The sequence below is a fragment of the Scyliorhinus canicula genome, chromosome 21 (assembly GCF_902713615.1).
Source record: "Scyliorhinus canicula chromosome 21, sScyCan1.1, whole genome shotgun sequence".
Classification (NCBI taxonomy): Eukaryota; Metazoa; Chordata; class Chondrichthyes; order Carcharhiniformes; family Scyliorhinidae; genus Scyliorhinus; species Scyliorhinus canicula.
This window is the reverse complement of record NC_052166.1, coordinates 17128532-17146957: the sequence shown is the minus strand read 5'-3', so window position 1 is coordinate 17146957 and position 18426 is coordinate 17128532. Positions and strand designations below refer to the sequence as shown.

At 49.7% G+C, this 18426-nt stretch overlaps 1 protein-coding gene across 1 annotated transcript in view; it reads right to left on the bottom strand.

Annotated features, from left to right (window-relative positions):
* anapc2 (anaphase promoting complex subunit 2) overlaps window positions 1–18426 on the bottom strand; it is a 68891-nt gene that overhangs the window by 12315 nt on the left and 38150 nt on the right. Inside the window, 2 exon segments of the mRNA XM_038782589.1 lie at window positions 163–348; window positions 5493–5568. Of these exon segments, the coding sequence (XP_038638517.1) occupies window positions 163–348; window positions 5493–5568 (262 nt within the window).

Here is an 18426-nt window from a genome sequence, read left to right as displayed (position 1 = left end):
AGCTCCCAGGTGAGTTTGTAAGGCAGATTGGCTGAAGGTAGTCCTGTCTAGGACATCTGAACCATGAAAAATAGCTATTTTATGCAAAATACACTTGTGTTTTCCCTGCATTATTTCCCTGCAGTCAAGAAGAAAGCAATTGCATAAATACTCAGTACTTACTTTCAATTTCTCATATTTTTTGGTATAAGTGTCCATTGCTTCCTTCACCTCAGGAGGGAGCTCGAGCTTCTCCTCTTTCAGTGGTGGCCAGAACTCACCAGACAGTATCATTGCATTCAGGTGTAACGGTGCCTCTTGATCCTCCTCATGAATGTGGCTGTTTATCCGTCGAGAATCTGCCACATCCTGCAGTACAAAACCAGGGGATTAATGGAGTGTATATCTAAGGATATCAACAATGATGCAGTGGTTATGTTCCTGAATGCCTGAAATAATAATGCAGAATATGCAGATACAAATCTCATGACTGCACTGACTACAAAATTGTTGGATGTATTTTTAAAATCTGATTAGTTCATTAGTGTCTTCCAGGGAAGGAAACTTGTCACTCCTACCCACCTCAGTCCACATGCACAGGCGCACACATGCAGATGTTGATACATGATACAAGGAAACCATTAAGCAACAGATATGTTTCATTTTAAAATTTAAGAATGGATGAAGGTGCTCAATCAAATACAGAAAATACACTTTCTCATCTCTCCTGTACTACACAGTTCAAGCTTGCAAGCCGTGTACATGACATTCCACAGAACTATAGAAAGGTTACACGGCAGAAAGAGGCCATTCAGTCCATTGTATCTGTGCTGGCCAAGAGAGAAAAAAGGAAACTAGCTGCTCATTTTCATTCCACGATCCAGCACTGGACCGTAGCTTTGCTGATTACAGCATTTTTGATGCATTCCCAGCTACCTTTTAAACGATTTAAGCATTTCAGCCTCAACCACCAACTTCAGCAGTGAATTCCAGCCACCCACCACCCTCTGGGTAAAAAGGTTTTTCTTCATAACTCCTCTAATCCTTGTACCAATCAACTTAAATCTATGCCCCCCAGTAATTGGTGGGGGGGGGGGGGGGGGGGGAACACATCATCCCTGTCTACTCTATCTAACCTATCTAATCTTTCCTCATAGTTGCAATTTTCAAGCCCTGACAATATTCCTGTAAATCTCCTCTGCACTCTCCCCACAGCAATTATGTCCTGCAGTGTGGTGACTGGAACTGTACAGAAACCCCAGGTTTGACCAAACCAGCATTTTAGACCATCTTATACAGTTCCATCAATACATCCCCGCTTTTGTATTCCATACCTCCTCCAATATGCTTTCTTGACCACTTTATCTATCTCTCCTGCCACCTTCAAGGGTGCATTCCAAGATCTCTCGTTTCCTCTATCCCTCTCAATATCTTCTTGTTTATTGAGTATTCCTTCGTTTTCCTGCTCTCCACAAATGCATTATCTCACATTTATCTGGATTGAATTCCATCTGCTGCTTCTCTCCCCACTCTTCATTGATATCAGTTTGGAGTCGACAGCGATCCTCTTCACAATCAGCTACACGTTCAATTTTTGTGTCATCTACAAATTTTTCAATCACCCCTCCCACGTTTAAGCCTAAATCATTAATATGTGCAACAAACTGGAGGGCCCCAACCCTGAGCCCTGTGGAACATCACTTTTCCATTCACAAAAACATCCATCGAACATTACCTTTTGTTTCCTGTCACTGAGCTAATTTTGGATCCAATCTGTCTCTTTCTCCTGTATGGCATGAAATCTCACTTTTGTAACCAATCTGCCATGTGGGACCTTGTCAAATGCCTTGCTGAAATCCATGTAGACACTCTCCCACTGCACTACCATCAACAATCCTCCTTGTTACTTCCTCAAAAAGTTCTATTCCGTTAGTAAGACACGTTCTTCAATTTGTGCCCTTTTAAGTGACAGTTTATCCTATCTTTCAGAGTTTTCCAATACTTTGCCAGACTGACTTGGCCTGCAGTTTTCTGGCTTATCCCTGGAAGCTTTTTTAAACAATGGTACAACATTCACAGACCACCAATCCTCTGGGACCTCACCTATATCTAGTGAGGGTTGGAAAAAGATCCTCGAAGCATCCACTAGATCATCCCTGGCTTCCTTTAACAGCCTGAAATACAATCCATCTGCCCCTGATGATTTATCCACCTTCAAGGACGCCGTTCCCTCCAGTACTTCCTCTCTCACTATGCTTATTGTATCTAATATTTCACACACCTCTTTAACTGGAATGTTTGAACAATCCCTCACCTTAGTGAAGACAGAGATAATGTACACACTGAGAACATTGTCCACATCTTCTGATTCAACCTACAAGTTACCATATAAATCTCTGATGGGCTCTACCCTTTCTTAGTTATTCTCCTGCTCTTAATGTATTGGTAAAACATCTTTGGATTTTCTTTGATTTTACCTGCTAATATTTTTTCAAATCCTCTCTTTGCTTTCCTTTCTTTTCCGTTTAGAGAAGTGAGTCATGACGAGCATCACAATGGGAATTAACTTCTCCCGCTGCCCTGTTAACTTGAATAAACTGATTCTAAAATTGGGATCAATCTTCAAAGAGCCCCAAGTTCAGCAAATGACACTGAATGCATGGTTGTGGAGAGCTTAGCTCCACAAATCTGCAGTTGGGAAGGACAGATGGAAGTTCTTTTAACATTGGCTTAAATTATTATATAAAAATAGAAAATACGCAGTAAGCTCAATCAGCATCAGAAACAATGCATCACCTGTCAATTTAATAAGACTTTTATAATTTCATCTTTTAAACTCTGCTGAAAACACCACTAAATTCTCCTCTTCCTGGTCTTCTTTGGCAATCACTTGCTAACGAGTGTGGTTGTGTACCTAAGAAACTCTGTGTTACTGGTCAAGGGATCAGTGGGTTCTTGCGTGACTGATGAGCCTGATCCCAGAGCCACATCTTCAAAATTTGGCAGGTGCTTCCGGGAGGTGTGATTGGTCCTTGGACTCAGGATCGCTGGTATTCCTTTCTCAGACTCCTTGTCCAGACTTCCTTTTGCCGTCAGGTGTCCTCAAAGAATTGTGACCCTTCAATCAGGAGGTTCCCCCAAGTAGGTCTCTTCTGAGCAAGGGTCTCTCAGGCGTCGACTTCAATGTTGCATTTCTGGAGGTAAGCCTTCAGAATGTCTTTGAAGTGCTGCCTTTGTCCTCCCCTTGCTCGGAAGCCTCCCTTGAGCTGGGAAAAGACTATCTGCTGTGGCAGCCGGGACTCTAACATCCTAAGCACATGGCTAGCCCAGGCAGAGTTGGTTTTGGATTATCACAGCCTTGATGCTGGTGCTCTTGGCTCCTTCAAGGACACTGATGTTAATATCGCCGTTTTCCCAGCTGATTCGGAAAATCCGTCTCAGTCAGCATTGATGGTATCTCTCTCGGGCAGTGAGATGGTGCCTGTACGTTGTCCAAGTTTCTGAGCCGAAGGACAAGCGCCTTGTACACGATATCAGCACTGACACGGCTGTCAAAGACTCTCAGCCATAGGTGTCCGAAGGAGGCGTGATGGATTGGATACAATGTTGGATCTCCACATCAATGTCAGCCTGAGAGGAGAGGTGGCTCCTCAGTTATGGGGAATGCTCCACATTTAGGAGAGTTTCTCCTTGATCTTGATGGAGGGTGAGACTGGATCTTGCCCTGGGGCACGTTGGTAAAGGACTCGAGTCTTCTTGAGGTTGAGGCTGAGACCGATTCTTTAGTATGCTTCCGTGAAACTGTCACGGTTGGCTTGGAGATTCTCTTCTAAGAGAGTGGTGATGGCGATGTCTGAAGTTCCATGAGTGAAGCTAGTGTTGTTCTCTTCTTGGATTTCAACCTGAAGAGGTTGAAAGGTTTTCCTCCACCCTGTAGACGATGTCCACTCCATTAGGAAGCTTGCTCTTGACATGGTGAAGGATGGTGCCAACGTAAATGGAGAAACGGGTGGGAGGTGATGACACATTGAGATCAAGATTGGAGTCAAGCAGCAAAGGGCTTTCTATCACTGTGAAAGAAGATGGTATTCGTGGCCCGGGGAAAGGATGGGCTCCAACCTTCATTGGCTATTCAATGCAAGGGCTGTGCAAATTTGGTTTCGATTAAGTTTTCAAGAATCTTATTTCTATCAATGAGGACTGTTGCCGGCATCTTGTCTGGAGGAGTCGGAGGATGTTGATGAACTTCTCTGGACAGCCAGCCTTTAACAGGGTCTTCAATAGCACTTCCCGATTGATAAGTTCAAAAGCCTTGGTCAAGGGCAGCATGGTAGCGCAGTGGTTAGCACTGTTGCTTCACAGCGCCAGGGTCCCTGGTTCGATTCCCGGCTTGGGTCACATTCTGTGCAGAATCTGCACATTCTCCGTGTCTGCGTGGGTTTCCTCCATGCGCTTTGGTTTTCCCCCACACAAATCCCGAAAGACATGCTGTTAGGTCATTTGGACATTCTGAATTCTGCGTGTTTGTACCCAAACAGGCGTCGGAATGTGGCGACGAGGGGCTTTTCATGACAACTTCAGTGCAGTGACTTGTGATAATGAAAATTATTCCAAAAAAAAATTAGCACAAATGCCTCAAGGCACCGAGGGTCCGGGTTCGATCTCGGCCCTGCGTCACCATCTGCGTGGCGTTTGTACATTCTACCCGTGTCTACGTGGGTCACGCCCCCACAACCCAAAGATGTGCAGAGTAGGTGGATTGGCCACTCGAAATTGCCCTTTAATTGAAATTTAAAAATTAAAAAGGCTTTGGTCAGATCGATGAAGGGCATGTAAAGTGGTTGATGTTGCTCCTAGCATTTTTCTTGAAGTTGCCGAGCAGTGATAATCATGTCCGCTGTGTCACGGTTTGGTCGGGAGCCACACTGGCTTTCGGGAAGGATTTCTTCAGAGACTGGGCGAAACGGCTAGCGAATATTCGGGTGATGATCTTCCCAGCAATGGAGAGTGGGAGACTCCTCGGTAGTTCCCACAGTCCGCTTTATCTCCTTTCTTGAAGATGATGATGATGGCATCCCGGAGGTTGGCATGAATTTCTTCGCTATCCCAGATTTTCCACAACAGCTGATCAGGTTGACGGGTGATCTCTTCTCCTCTAAGTTTGAAAATCTTCGCTGGGATTCTGTCCACTCCTGCGGCTTTTCCATTCTTCATGTGTTTAATGGCAGCTTTGACTTTATTCATACTTGGTGGGAGTCCAAGATCATCTTTGATAGGGAGGTGGGGGTCTCTTTAAACACCTCCTTGTAACATCTTAGTGAACATACACGACATGCACCCACTACATTTATAGCCTTCCCATAATGTCTAAAACAAATACTCTGATACAAACAAGTTCAGAGACAACTATACAAGAAAAATTCATCAAATGCATTACAACAGGGTGAATTCACTTGGCGAATTAAGTAGCTGACTAACATTAAACCACTGAACTCCCCATTCTTCCCACTGACCTTTAACATGACCTCACAGAAGTGCATCTGAGCCTCTCCAAAACGCAGCTTCAGCAACTCCAGGTTTCTGATCTCCCTGCAGTGAAGCGGTTATATCAGGTTAACTAGACATGAATAATCAGGATTACTGCAACACAAAAGATTTCTTGATGAGTTCTGAAGCAGTAGTAACTCAACCAATTCCCACAGAATGTTCCAGAATGATCTCACAAACTGCAAAAAGACTTGAAAACAGCCAGAGGCAATGAAGGAACAGTTTGGTAGAAGTGCATAGCTCTAGTAAAAAAAAACAGCTGTCTTTAGCATTACTTTCTCCAGCTGAATACACAGAAGATCGACAGATATTTTATATGTTGGATTTCTGGGAGAAAGCCTTTTGTTTAGACAGAGCAACCTGATCTCAGAACCAGAAGGTGCAAGGTTTAAATCCAGCCCCAGACAGTCGCAGTGGAATTGGGTTGAGATCTAATGAATACTCAAAGCCTGTCCATTGCTTCCACTTTCAACAACGCAGACTAGGGTACTATTCTGACAGAAATACGTCACAGCTCAAATTCAACCCACCCGATGGACTCAGCACTACCCTCAACATGTTCTCACTTCCATTTGGAAACTTACTATTCGCCAATTTGGAAGAGCGTAAGAAATTGGGAGTGTCTTAATTTTCCATTGACCCCTTGTGGCTGCTCTCTGCAATTCAACAAGATCATGGTTGATCCAAATGTGGCCCCAACTCTACTTTCCTGCCTGACCCCACAACCCTGGACTCCCTTGTCAATCAAAAATCTGTCTGACTTGTCCTTGAATATCCAGCCTCCATTGCTCTCAGGGATAGAGAATTCCAAGGATCAACAGCCCCCGGAGTAGAAATTCCTCCTTAACTAGGAGACCCCTACAGCCCAACCTTTCCTCAAGATAAGTCCCTCTTCCCAGGAATCAGTCAAGCCAACCATCTCTGAACTGCTTCTAATATAAGTATATTCCTCCTGAACCAAAGGTAACCAAAACTTTAGCGGTCTCTCGAATGCCCTGTACAAAAGTCTCAGCAAGACTTCTCTATTTTCCCAACTTTTATACCCAAACTCCTTGCAATAAAGGCCAACAATTCCATCTTAATCACTTGCTGTACCTGCATGTTGACTTGTGATTCATGTACAAGAACATCCAGATCTCTCTGTACTCACCATTTCCCAATTATGCCCAACTCACTTATACTATTTATATCCCTTTGCAGACTCCATGACCCTCAAATTTGCTTTCTGGCCAGAATCTTCAGAATTTTCGAGAATTAAGACAATTATTACAAGATTTACACAGCAGTTTAAAGGTGTAGAAAACATTGCTTGGGATGATGAGCAGCTAGGGAAACTGCAGATTTATGGAGGTCACTGGATAGGCTGTCTTATTCTGCCACACATTCCCTACATGGCCTGCAAGGGGATCGGTCTAGCTCACTTGGCTAGATGGCTGGTTCGTGCTGCAGAACAAGCGGGTCCAATTCCCGTAATGGCTGAGGTCAGTCATGAAGGCCCCGTCTTCTCAACCTTGCCCCTCACCTGAGGTAATCCTCAGGTTAAATCAACACCAGTCAGCACTCCCCCCTCAAAGGGGGAAAGCCACCTATGGCCACCTGGGACTATGGCGACTTTACTTACTTTACATGACCCGTGGTGCACTGATGAATTTTGTGATCTTAATAAATCAGGAAACAGATTCTGCTGCACTATTCAAGAATCCATTGCACTCAACAGGTTTTCCATTTATCATAAGAACTAGGAGCAGGAGTAGGCCATCTGGCCCCTCGAGCCTGCTCCGCCATTCAATTAGATCATGGCTGATCTTTTGTGGACTCAGCTCCACTTTCCGGCCCGAACACCATAACCCTTAATCCCTTTATTCTTCAAAAAACTATCTATCTTACCTTAAAAACATGTAATAAAGGAGCCTCAACTGCTTCACTGGGCAAGGAATTCCATAGATTCACAACCCTTTGGGTGAAGAAGTTCCTCCTAAACTCAGTCCTAAATCTACTTCCCCTTATTTTGAGGCTATGCCCCCTAGTTCTGCTGTCACCCGCCAGTGGAAACAACCTGCCCGCATCTATCCTATCTATTCCCTTCATAATTTTAAATGTTTCTATAAGATCCCCCCTCATCCTTCTAAATTCCAACGAGTACAGTCCCAGTCTACTCAACCTCTCCTCATAATCCAACCCCTTCAGCTCTGGGATTAACCTAGTGAATCTCCTCTGCACACCCTCCAGCGCCAGTACGTCCTTTCTCAAGTAAGGAGACCAAAACTGAACACAATACTCCAGGTGTGGCCGCACTAACACCTTATACAATTGCAACATAACCTCCCTAGTCTTAAACTCCATCCCTCTAGCAATGAAGGACAAAATTCCATTTGCCTTCTTAATCACCTGTTGCACTTGTAAACCAACCTTCTGTGACTCATGCACTAGCACACCCAAGTCTCTCTGAACAGCGGCATGCTTTAATATTTTATCGTTTAAATAATAATCCCGTTTGCTGTTATTCCTACCAAAATGGATAACCTCACATTTGTCAACATTGTATTCCATCTGCCAGACCCGAGCCCATTCACTTAACCTATCCAAATCCCTGTGCAGACTTCCAGTATCCTCTGCACTTTTCGCTTTACCACTCATCTTCGTGTCATCTGCAAACTTGGACACATTGCCCTTGGTCCCCAACTCCAAATCATCAATGTAAATTGTGAACAATTGTGGGCCCAACACGGATCCCTGAGGGACACCACTAGCTACTGATTGCCAGCCAGAGAAACACCCATTTATCCCAACTCTTTGCTTTCTATTAATTAACCAATCCTCTATCCATGCTACTACTTTACCCTTAATGCCATGCATCTTTATCTTATGCAGCAACCTTTTGTGTGGCACCTTGTCAAAGGCTTTCTGGAAATCCAGATATACCACATCCATCGGCTCCCCGTTATCTACTGCACTGGTAATGTCCTCAAAAAATTCCACTAAATTAGTTAGGCATGACCTGCCTTTTACGAACCCATGCTGCGTCTTCCCAATGGGACAATTTCTATCCAGACGCCTCGCAATTTCTTCCTTGATGATAGATTCCAGCATCTTCCCTATTACCGAAGTTAAACTCACTGGCCTATAATTTCCTGCTTTCTGCCTACCTCCTTTTTTAAACAGTGGCGTCACGTTTGCTAATTTCCAATCCACCGGGACCACCCCAGAGTCTAGTGAATTTCGGTAAATTATCACTAGTGCATCTGCAATTTCCCTAGCCATCTCTTTTAGCACTCTGGGATGCATTCCATCAGGGCCAGGAGACTTGTCTACCTTTAGCCCCATTAGCTTGCCCATCACTCCCTCCTTAGTGATAACAATCCTCTCAAGGTCCTCACCTGTCATAGCCTCATTTCTATCAGTCGTTGGCATGTTATTTGTGTCTTCCACTGTGAAGACCGACCCAAAAAACCTGTTCAGTTCCTCAGCCATTTCCTCATTTCCCATTATTAAAACTCCCTTCTCATCCTCTAAAGGACCAATATTTACCTTAGCCACTCTTTTTTGTCTTATATATTTGTAAAAACTTTTACTGTCTGTTTTTATATTCTGAGCAAGTTTACTCTCATACTCTATCTTACTCTTCTTTATAGCTTTTTTAGTAGCTTTCTATTGCCCCCTAAAGATTTCCCAGTCCTCTAATCTCCCAGCAATCTTTGCCACTTTATATGCTTTTTCCTTCAATTTGATACTCTCCCTTATTTCCTTAGATATCCACGGTCGATTTTCCCTCTTTCTTCCGTCCTTCCTTTTTGTTGGTATAAACCTTTGCTGAGCACTGTGAAAAATCGCTTGGAAGGTTCTCCACTGTTCCTCAACTGTTCCACCATAAAGTCTTAGCTCCCAGTCTACCTTAGCTAGTTCTTCTCTCATCCCCTTGTAATCTCCTTTGTTTAAACACAAAACACTAGTATTTGATTTTACTTTCTCACCCTCCATCTGTATTTTAAATTCCACCATATTGTGATCGCTCCTTCCGAGAGGATCCCTAACTATGAGATCATGAATCAATCCTGTCTCATGACACAGGACAAGATCTAGGACCGCTTGTTCCCTCGTAGGTTCCATTACATACTGTTCTAGGAAACTATCGCGGATACATTCTATAAACTCCTCCTCACGGTTACCTTGACCGACCTGGTTAAACCAATCGACATGTAGATTAAAATCCCCCATGATAACTGCTGTACGACTTGACTTCCGGGCGGCGAGCGAGGAGGTCGCAGGGAGAGGGGCTCCCGCAAGCGGTAGACAAGAAGAACAACCCCCCCCCCCCCCCCCCGACAGGCCGGACGGCGGAGGAGGAGCGCCGGCAGAGGAGCCGGAGCGGGAGCCGAGGAGCCGGAGCGGAGGAGCCGAGGAGCCGGAGCGGAGGAGCCGAGGAGCCGGAGCGGAGGAGCCGAGGAGCCGGAGCGGAGGAGCCGAAGCGGAGGAGCGGGAGCAGAGGAGCCGGAGCGGGAGCGGAGGAGCCGGAGCGGAGGAGCCGGAGCGGCAGCAGAGCGGCGACAGGGGGGCCCAACAGCAGCAGGTCCATCCCCTCTCCCCCCCCCCCCCCCCCCCCCACGCGGGCCAGGAGCGGTGCGGCGGCGGCGGCCCCTCTTCTCTCCCCCCCCCCCCCACGCGGGCCAGGAGCGGTGCGGCGGCGGCGGCGGCCCCTCTTCTCTCCCCCCCCCCCCCCACGCGGGCCAGGAGCGGTGCGGCGGCGGCGGCCCCTCTTCTCTCCCCCCCCCACGCGGGCCAGGAGCGGTGCGGCGGCGGCGGCGGCCCCTCTTCTCTCCCCCCCCCCCCCCCCCCACGCGGGCCAGGAGCGGAGCGGTGGCGGCGGCGGCCCCTCTTCTCTTCCCCCCCCCCCCCCAGCCAGCAGCGGGGACCCCCCCCCCAGCCAGCAGCGGGGACACAACCCCCCCCCCCCCCCCAGCCAGCAGCGGGGACACAACCCCTCCCCCCCCCAGCCAGCAGCGGGGACACAACCCCCCCCCCCAGCCAGCAGCGGGGACACCCCCCCCCCCAACCAGCAGCGACCACCCCCCCCCCCCCCCAACCAGCAGCGACCACCGGCCCACTCGCCCCTCCCCCCCCCCCCCTGCTGTGACCACCACGTGGCAAAGACAAAGGGACTCTCTCTCCTGGTTGAGTGGGGAAAGAAGACGAAAGAAAAAAGAGACTTGTATTTCTGTTCTTCCCAAAAGAAAACTGGTAAAGAGAAAAGGGGTAGGGGAAATAAATTTAAAAAAAAAAAAAAAATATATATATATATATATATACATATATAGATATATAATAATAAATAAAATAAAAATAGGGTGCGGAAAAGGGGGAAAAAGAAGAACAAGGAGAGAAGAAAAGATGAAGGGGAAGGGGGAGAAAAAAGTGCCAGAAGGGAGCCAAGAGAAAGGGGGCACCGGAAGTAGACTGGGCAAAGGGAAAGCCAGCTCGGGCGAACGAGTCAACACGCGAAGCGGCGGGAAGGATGCTTCGCCGCATCCAGAAGAGCTGGACGGGCGGGCAACCTCTCCCCTGGGGTTAGAGGGGGGCGTGAATTGGAAGGAAGCCTTTGCCGAGGTGGTGAGGGAGCAGCTGCAGGCATTCAAGGCAGAGTTAAAAGCAGACGCAGAGGCCGCAGCACAGGCAGCAGTGACCAGGGCCATGTCAGGGGTGCAGCAGGTTCTGACCAGATTGGAGAAGAAAGTGGATGCCCAAGGGAAGATACTGGAAGCCCAAGGGAAGATACTGGAAGCCCAGGGGGCAACCATTAAAGAGCTGGAGAAGGCAGCGACTGACGCGAGCGACCGGGTCATATCCCTGGAGAGGGGAATGGTGAAACTGAGTGCAACACAGGGGAGCCTGAAGGGCAGGGTAGACGACCAGGAGATCAGCTCGAGAAGGCAAAATATTAAGATAGTGGGCCTGCCAGAGGGGATAGAGGGTAGAAATCCCACAACATTCGTGGCTGCGATGCTGGGCTCCTTAGTGGGGCGGGAAACTTTTCCCACCCCACCGGAAATGGACAGAGCTCATCGGTCACTGCGCCCGAAGCCCAAGGAAGGGGAAAAACCGAGAGCAGTTATAGCCAGACTGCACCGGTACCGGGATAGGGAGACAATCCTGCGCTGGGCCAAGGAGAATAGAGCCTGCAATTGGGACGGGCACGCCATCCGAATCTACGATTCCGCACCCTATTTTTATTTTATTTATTATTATATATCTATATATGTATATATATATATATATATATTTTTTTTTTTTTTTAAATTTATTTCCCCTACCCCTTTTCTCTTTACCAGTTTTCTTTTGGGAAGAACAGAAATACAAGTCTCTTTTTTCTTTCGTCTTCTTTCCCCACTCAACCAGGAGAGAGAGTCCCTTTGTCTTTGCCACATAGCTAAGAGACGGGCGGAGTTCAACAGAGCGAAAGCAGCTCTCTATAAGAACAAAGTACGTTTTGGTATGCTGTACCCAGCAAAACTCTGGGTCACATACCAACACAAGGAATATTTCTTTACAGCCCCTGCCGAGGCGAATAGATTCGTCGAGGAGCACGGGCTGGAAAAACGCCATGGGAAGTAGGGACGAGGGGCCCATGGCAAGGAGACACGTCATGCCGACGGGGGGGTGGGGAGGGGCGAGGCAAAGCCAGCCCCCTCCCCCCTGGCAGGAACACCCAGAACGGAAAACAACCCAATGCCCTAGGGCCCGCTCCAGGTGGGAGGCCAGGCCCCGGCACGAGGGAACGGGAGTACTGGAGAGGGGAGAGGGGAAGCGGGACAGCAACCTCCGAGAGGGGAGCCACCGTGCTAGCAGGAAAGCTAGCGAAGGGGGCGCGCAACAGAGCAGGGCCGCAGCGCACCCCCAACAGGGGGGAAGGCGCCAGGCAGGGGAGGGGGGGGGTCACCCATCAAAGGTGGGAGAGCAAATGGGGACAGGAATGGGGGAGAGAGGGGCAATGGAGGGGTACACAGGGGTATCCCCGAAAGGGATAGAGCGGGGGGGGGGGGGGGCACCCGGGGGGCGAGAGACCAGGGAGGGGAAACGCAGGGATGAAGGGACAAAAGAGGCCAGTAAGGGAATAGGGCCACAAAGTGCCACAGACAAGGGCTCGAAACAGGGAACTGCTGCAAGCACCCACCCAGTACGGTCTGTGGGTGAAGGGGCCCCCCGGAGTGCAGGGGACTACCCGCGTGGCGGACACAAAGTGGACGGCCATGGCGGGTGTCCCCGGGACAAGGGGGAACCCCGGAGCGCAGGGACCCGACCGCATGGGGAGAGCAGTGATAGTGGACATCCTGGACGGCCCCCTAACATAGGGAAACCCCAGAGGGCAGGGGCGCGTCCACCGGACAAATATGGTTAACCCCACAGGAGCAAGGGGGCAGAAGCCCCCCACCAGAATAGTCACCTGGAACGTAAGGGGACTTAACGGCCCAGTGAAGAGATCTAGAGTCCTCACCCACCTTAGAAACATGAGGGCCGACATAGTCTTCCTCCAAGAGACGCACTTGAGGGAGCAGGACCAACTGCGGGTAAGAAAGGGCTGGGTGGGACAAACCTATCATTCCTGTTATGGGGCAAGGGCCAGGGGGGTGGCGATCCTGATTGGCAAGAGGACAATGTTTAGGGCGACAAAGACGGTTACGGACCCAGGGGGACGGTATGTCATGGTCAGCGGGGCCCTGGATGGGGCGCCGGTAGTTCTAGTTAACGTGTACGCGCCCAACTGGGACGACACGAGCTTCATCCAAAAGACCATGGCAGAAATCCCGGACATAGCGACGCACCGACTAATCATGGGGGGGGACTTCAACTGTGTACAGGACCCAACGACGGACAGATCAAACCCCAGAACGGGGAAAACCTCAAACATGGCAAGGGAACTCAGCCACTATATGGAGCAGATGGGAGCAGTAGACCCCTGGAGATTCGCCCACCCGGGGGAGAAAGAATTCTCTTTCTTCTCCCCAGTACACAACGTGTACACCAGAATTGACTTCTTTGTGGTGGGGAAAACGGTGCTTCCAGAGATAGACAAGGTGGAATACTCCGCAATTGTGATATCAGACCACGCTCCACACTACATGGATGTGCGGCTAGAGACGGGAAGGGCCCAGCGCCCCAAATGGAGGTTGGACGGTGCCTTACTAGCTGACAAGGCCTTCAGCGAAAGGATAGCGCAGGCCATAGCGGAGTACACTGAGATCAACCAAAACAGGGAGGTCTCACCCTCCACGTTCTGGGAAGCGCTTAAGGCCGTACTAAGAGGGGAAATCATAGCCTACAAAGCGCAAAGAGATAGGGAGGAAAGGGTGGCTAGGCAGAAGCTGGTCGACTCCATACTGGAGGTAGACCATAAATACTCCGAGGCCCCGACTGTAGAACTCCTGGCGGAGAGAAAAGAATTACAAAGGAACTTTGACCTGCTCTCCACCAGGAAAGCAGTACACCAACTCCGCCAGGCACGCGGGGCCCTATACGAACACGGAGACAAAGCCAGCCGCCTGTTGGCCCACCAGCTGAGAAAGCAGGCAGCCAGCAGAGAAATTGCGCAAATCAGAGATACCAGAGGCACGTTGGAAACAGAACCAGAGAAGATTAACAAAACCTTCAAGGCCTTCTACCAAGAGCTGTACACCTCAGAGCCCCCAACGGGGAAGGCTGGGATGAACCGGTTTCTTGACGGACTGAACATACCAGTTGTGGGAGAGGGCAGAAAACGGGATCTGGAAGCACCACTAGCACTGGGAGAGATCATGGAGAGCATTAGCTCCATGCAGGCGGGGAAGGCGCCGGGACCGGACGGATTCCCGGCGGACTTCTACAAAAAATTTGCGACAGCGCTGGCCCCGCACATGCGGGAGATGTTCACAGACTCGCTAGCTAGGGGCACGTTGCCACCCACGTTAGCACAGGCCTCAATCTCGCTGATACCTAAGAAAGACAAAGACCCAACGGAATGTGGGTCATACAGACCCATATCTCTGCTGAATGCAGACGCCAAAATACTGGCCAAAATCCTAGCCAAAAGGCTAGAAGACTGTGTACCTGAGGTGGTCACAGAGGACCAGACGGGCTTTGTCAAAGGTAGACAGCTGACCGCGAACATCAGGCGCCTGCTGAACGTGATAATGACCCCCTCCGGGGAGAGAACACAAGAGGTGATCGTCTCCCTGGACGCAGAAAAGGCCTTCGACAGAGTCGAATGGATATACCTCATAGAGGTACTGGAGCGGTTCGGGCTTGGAACAGGGTTCACCGCTTGGGTAAAGCTCCTGTACAACGCTCCCATGGCGAGTGTACAGACCAACAATACCAACTCCCAATACTTCCAGCTGCACAGGGGCACCAGACAAGGATGCCCACTGTCCCCGCTGCTGTTCGCACTAGCAATCGAACCGCTAACAATCGCGCTCAGGGCAGCAAAAAATTGGAGGGGGATCCGAAGGGGAGGTAGAGAGCACAGAGTCTCACTCTATGCGGATGACCTGCTCCTCTATATCTCGGACCCACAAAGCAGCATGGACGGAATCATCGCGCTCCTGAAAGAGTTTGGAGCCTTCTCGGGCTACAAACTCAACATGAGCAAAAGTGAGATCTTCCCATTACACCCGCAAGGGGGGGGGGGGGGGGGGGGGGGGGGGGGGGGGGGGGGGGGGGGGGGGAGGGGGGAGGGGGAGGGGGGGGGGGGGGGGGGCAGCACTAAAGGGGCTGCCGTTCAAACAAGCCCGACATAAATTCCGCTACCTGGGGATCCAAATAGCCCATGACTGGAAAGGGATCCACAAATGGAACCTCACCAGCCTGACGGAGGAAGTTAAAAAGGACCTGCAAAGATGGAACACACTCCCGCTCTCCCTCGCGGGGAGAGTTCAGACGATCAAAATGAACGTACTGCCCAGGTTCCTCTTCCTGTTTAGATCCATTCCGATCTACATCCCCAAGGCCTTTTTCAAAGCGCTGGACAAACTCATCATGGCGTTCGTATGGGGGGGTAAAAATGCTAGGATCCCAAAGAAGGTCTTACAAAAAACAAAAACCAGGGGAGGGTTAGCCCTCCCGAATCTACAATTCTACCACTGGGCAGCAACAGCCGAGCGAGTAAGGGGATGGATCCAGGAGCCAGAAGCTGAGTGGGTGCGTGCGGAGGAGGCCTCCTGCATGGGAACCTCCCTCCGGGCCCTCGCCACGGCAGCACTCCCATCCCCACCCAAAAAACACTCCAGCAGCCCAGTGGTGACAGCCACCCTCCAATCCTGGAACCAACTGCGGCAGCAACTTGGCCTGACCAAAATGTCGAACAGGGCTCCCATCTGCAACAACCATAGGTTCAAACCAGCACTGACCGACGCCACCTTCAAAAGGTGGAGGCAGGACGGGGGGACACTGACAGTCAGGGACCTATACACGGACGACAGGATCGCAACACTGGACGAACTGACAGAGAAATTTCAGCTAGCTGGGGGGAACGAGCTACGGTACCTGCAGCTCAAAAACTTCCTACGAAAGGAGACAAGGACGTACCCACAACCGCCATGACAGACACTACTGGAAGACCTACTGGACGCAAGTATCCTAGAGAAAGGGAACTGTAGTGACATGTATGACCGACTGGTAGATAGGGACGACACCGTACTGGACGCAACAAGGAGGAAATGGGAGGACGACCTGGGGATGGAGATCGGGTGGGGACTCTGGAGCGAAGCACTGCATAGGGTCAACTCCACCTCCACGTGCGCAAGGCTCAGCCTGACGCAACTAAAAGTGGTACATAGAGCCCACTTAACAAGAACCCGTATGAGTAGGTTCTTCCCGGAGGTGGAAGACAGATGTGAACGGTGCCAAAGAGGCCCGGCCAACCACGCCCACATGTTCTGGTCTTGCCCCAGACTCGTGGAGTACTGGACAGCCTTCTTCGAGGTAATGTCCAAAGTGGTGGGAGTGAGGGTGGAGCCATGCCCGATAGTGGCGGTCTTCGGGGTTTCAGAACAGCCAGATCTATTCCTGGGGAGGAGGGCGGATGCCCTTGCCTTTGCCTCCCTGATCGCCCGCCGTAGAATCCTGTTTGGCTGGCGGTCAGCAGCACCGCCCAGAGCTGCGGACTGGCTGTCCGACCTCTCGGAATCTCTCCAAATGGAGAAAATCAAATTTGCCATCCGAGGGTCGGACGACGGCTTCCACAGAACGTGGGAGCCATTCATGCAACTGTTCCGGGACCTATTTGTGGCCAATGTACAAGAGGAAGAATAGTCGGGGGAAGGTAGCGGGAGGGGGGGGGGGGGGGGGCTACAGGTTCGTTACGGGGGTTCGATGGCTAGCTAAGGCCCAAAACCAAGCTAAATAAACATGTTGAGGGGGGGGGGGGGGGGGGGCGCAGTTACTACTACGAAGATGCTTACCTGTAAATATGTATGTTAATTTTTGCGTGTTTGTTTTTGTTTGTTTTTTTTTGTTTCTCTCTCCTAACAATTTGTAATTTGTTCAATATAAAATACGAAAACTGAATAAAAACATTTATAAAAAAAAAAAAAATGATAACTGCTGTACCATTTCTACATGCATCAGTTATTTCTTTGTTTATTGCCTGCCCCACCATCTCGTTACTATTTGGTGGCCGATAGACTGCTCCTATCAGTGACTTTTTCGCCTTACTATTCCTGATTTCCACCCAAATGGATTCAACTTTATCCTCCATAGCACCGATGTGATCCCTTACTATTGCCCGGATGTCATCCTTAAATAACAGAGCAACACCACCTCCCTTACCATCCACTCTGTCCTTCCGAATAGTTTGATACCCTCGGATATTTAACTCCCAGTCGTGACCATCCTTTAACCATGTTTCAGTAATGGCCACTAAATCATAGTCATTTACGATGATTTGTGCCACCAACTCATTTACTTTATTCCGAATACTACGAGCATTCAGGTAAAGTACACTTATGTTGGTTTTTTTACCTCTGTTTTGAATCTTAACATCTCCAGTTTTATTCCTTTTGTTATTACTGGGCCTATTCACTGTGCTCCCCTCAGTCACTGTACCTTGTACTGTCGCCCTTATGGATTTCTGACTATGTCTTCTCTGCCTTGCACTTTTCCCCTTACTTCCTTTTGTTTCTGTCCCTGTTTTACTACCTTCCAACTTCCAGCATTGGTTCCCATCCCCCTGCCACATTAGTTTAAACCCTCCCCAACAGCTCTAGAAAACACCCCCCCTAGGACATCGGTTTCAGTCCTGCCCAAGTGCAGACCGTCCCACCTCCCCCAGAACCGGTCCCAATGCCCCAGGAATTTGAATCCCTCCCTCTTGCACCATCTCTCGAGCCACGCATTCATCCTATCTAGCCTGACATTCCTACTCTGACTAGCTCGTGGCACTGGTAGCAAACCTGAGATTACTACCTTTGAGGTCCTACTTTTTAGTTTAACTCCTAACTCCCTGAATTCCGCTTGTAGGACCTCATCCCGTTTTTTACCTATATCGTTGGTGCCTATGTGCACCACGACAGCTGGCTGTTCACCCTCCCCCCCCCAGAATGTCCTGCAGCCGCTCCGAGACATCCTTGACCCTTGTACCAGGGAGGCAACATACCATCCTGGAGTCTCGATTGCGTCCACAGAACCGCCTGTCTATTCCCCTTACGATCGAGTCCCCTATCACTATAGCCCTGCCATTTTTCTTCCTGCCCTGCTGTGCAGCAGAGCCAGCCACGGTGCCATGAACCTGGCTGCTGCTGCCTTCCCCTGGTGAGCCATCTCCCTCAACAGTATCCAAAGCGGTATATCTGTTTTGCAGGGAGATGACCGCAGGGGACACCTGCACTGCCTTCCTACTCTTGCTCTTTCTTTTGGTCACCCATTTTCTATCTCCCT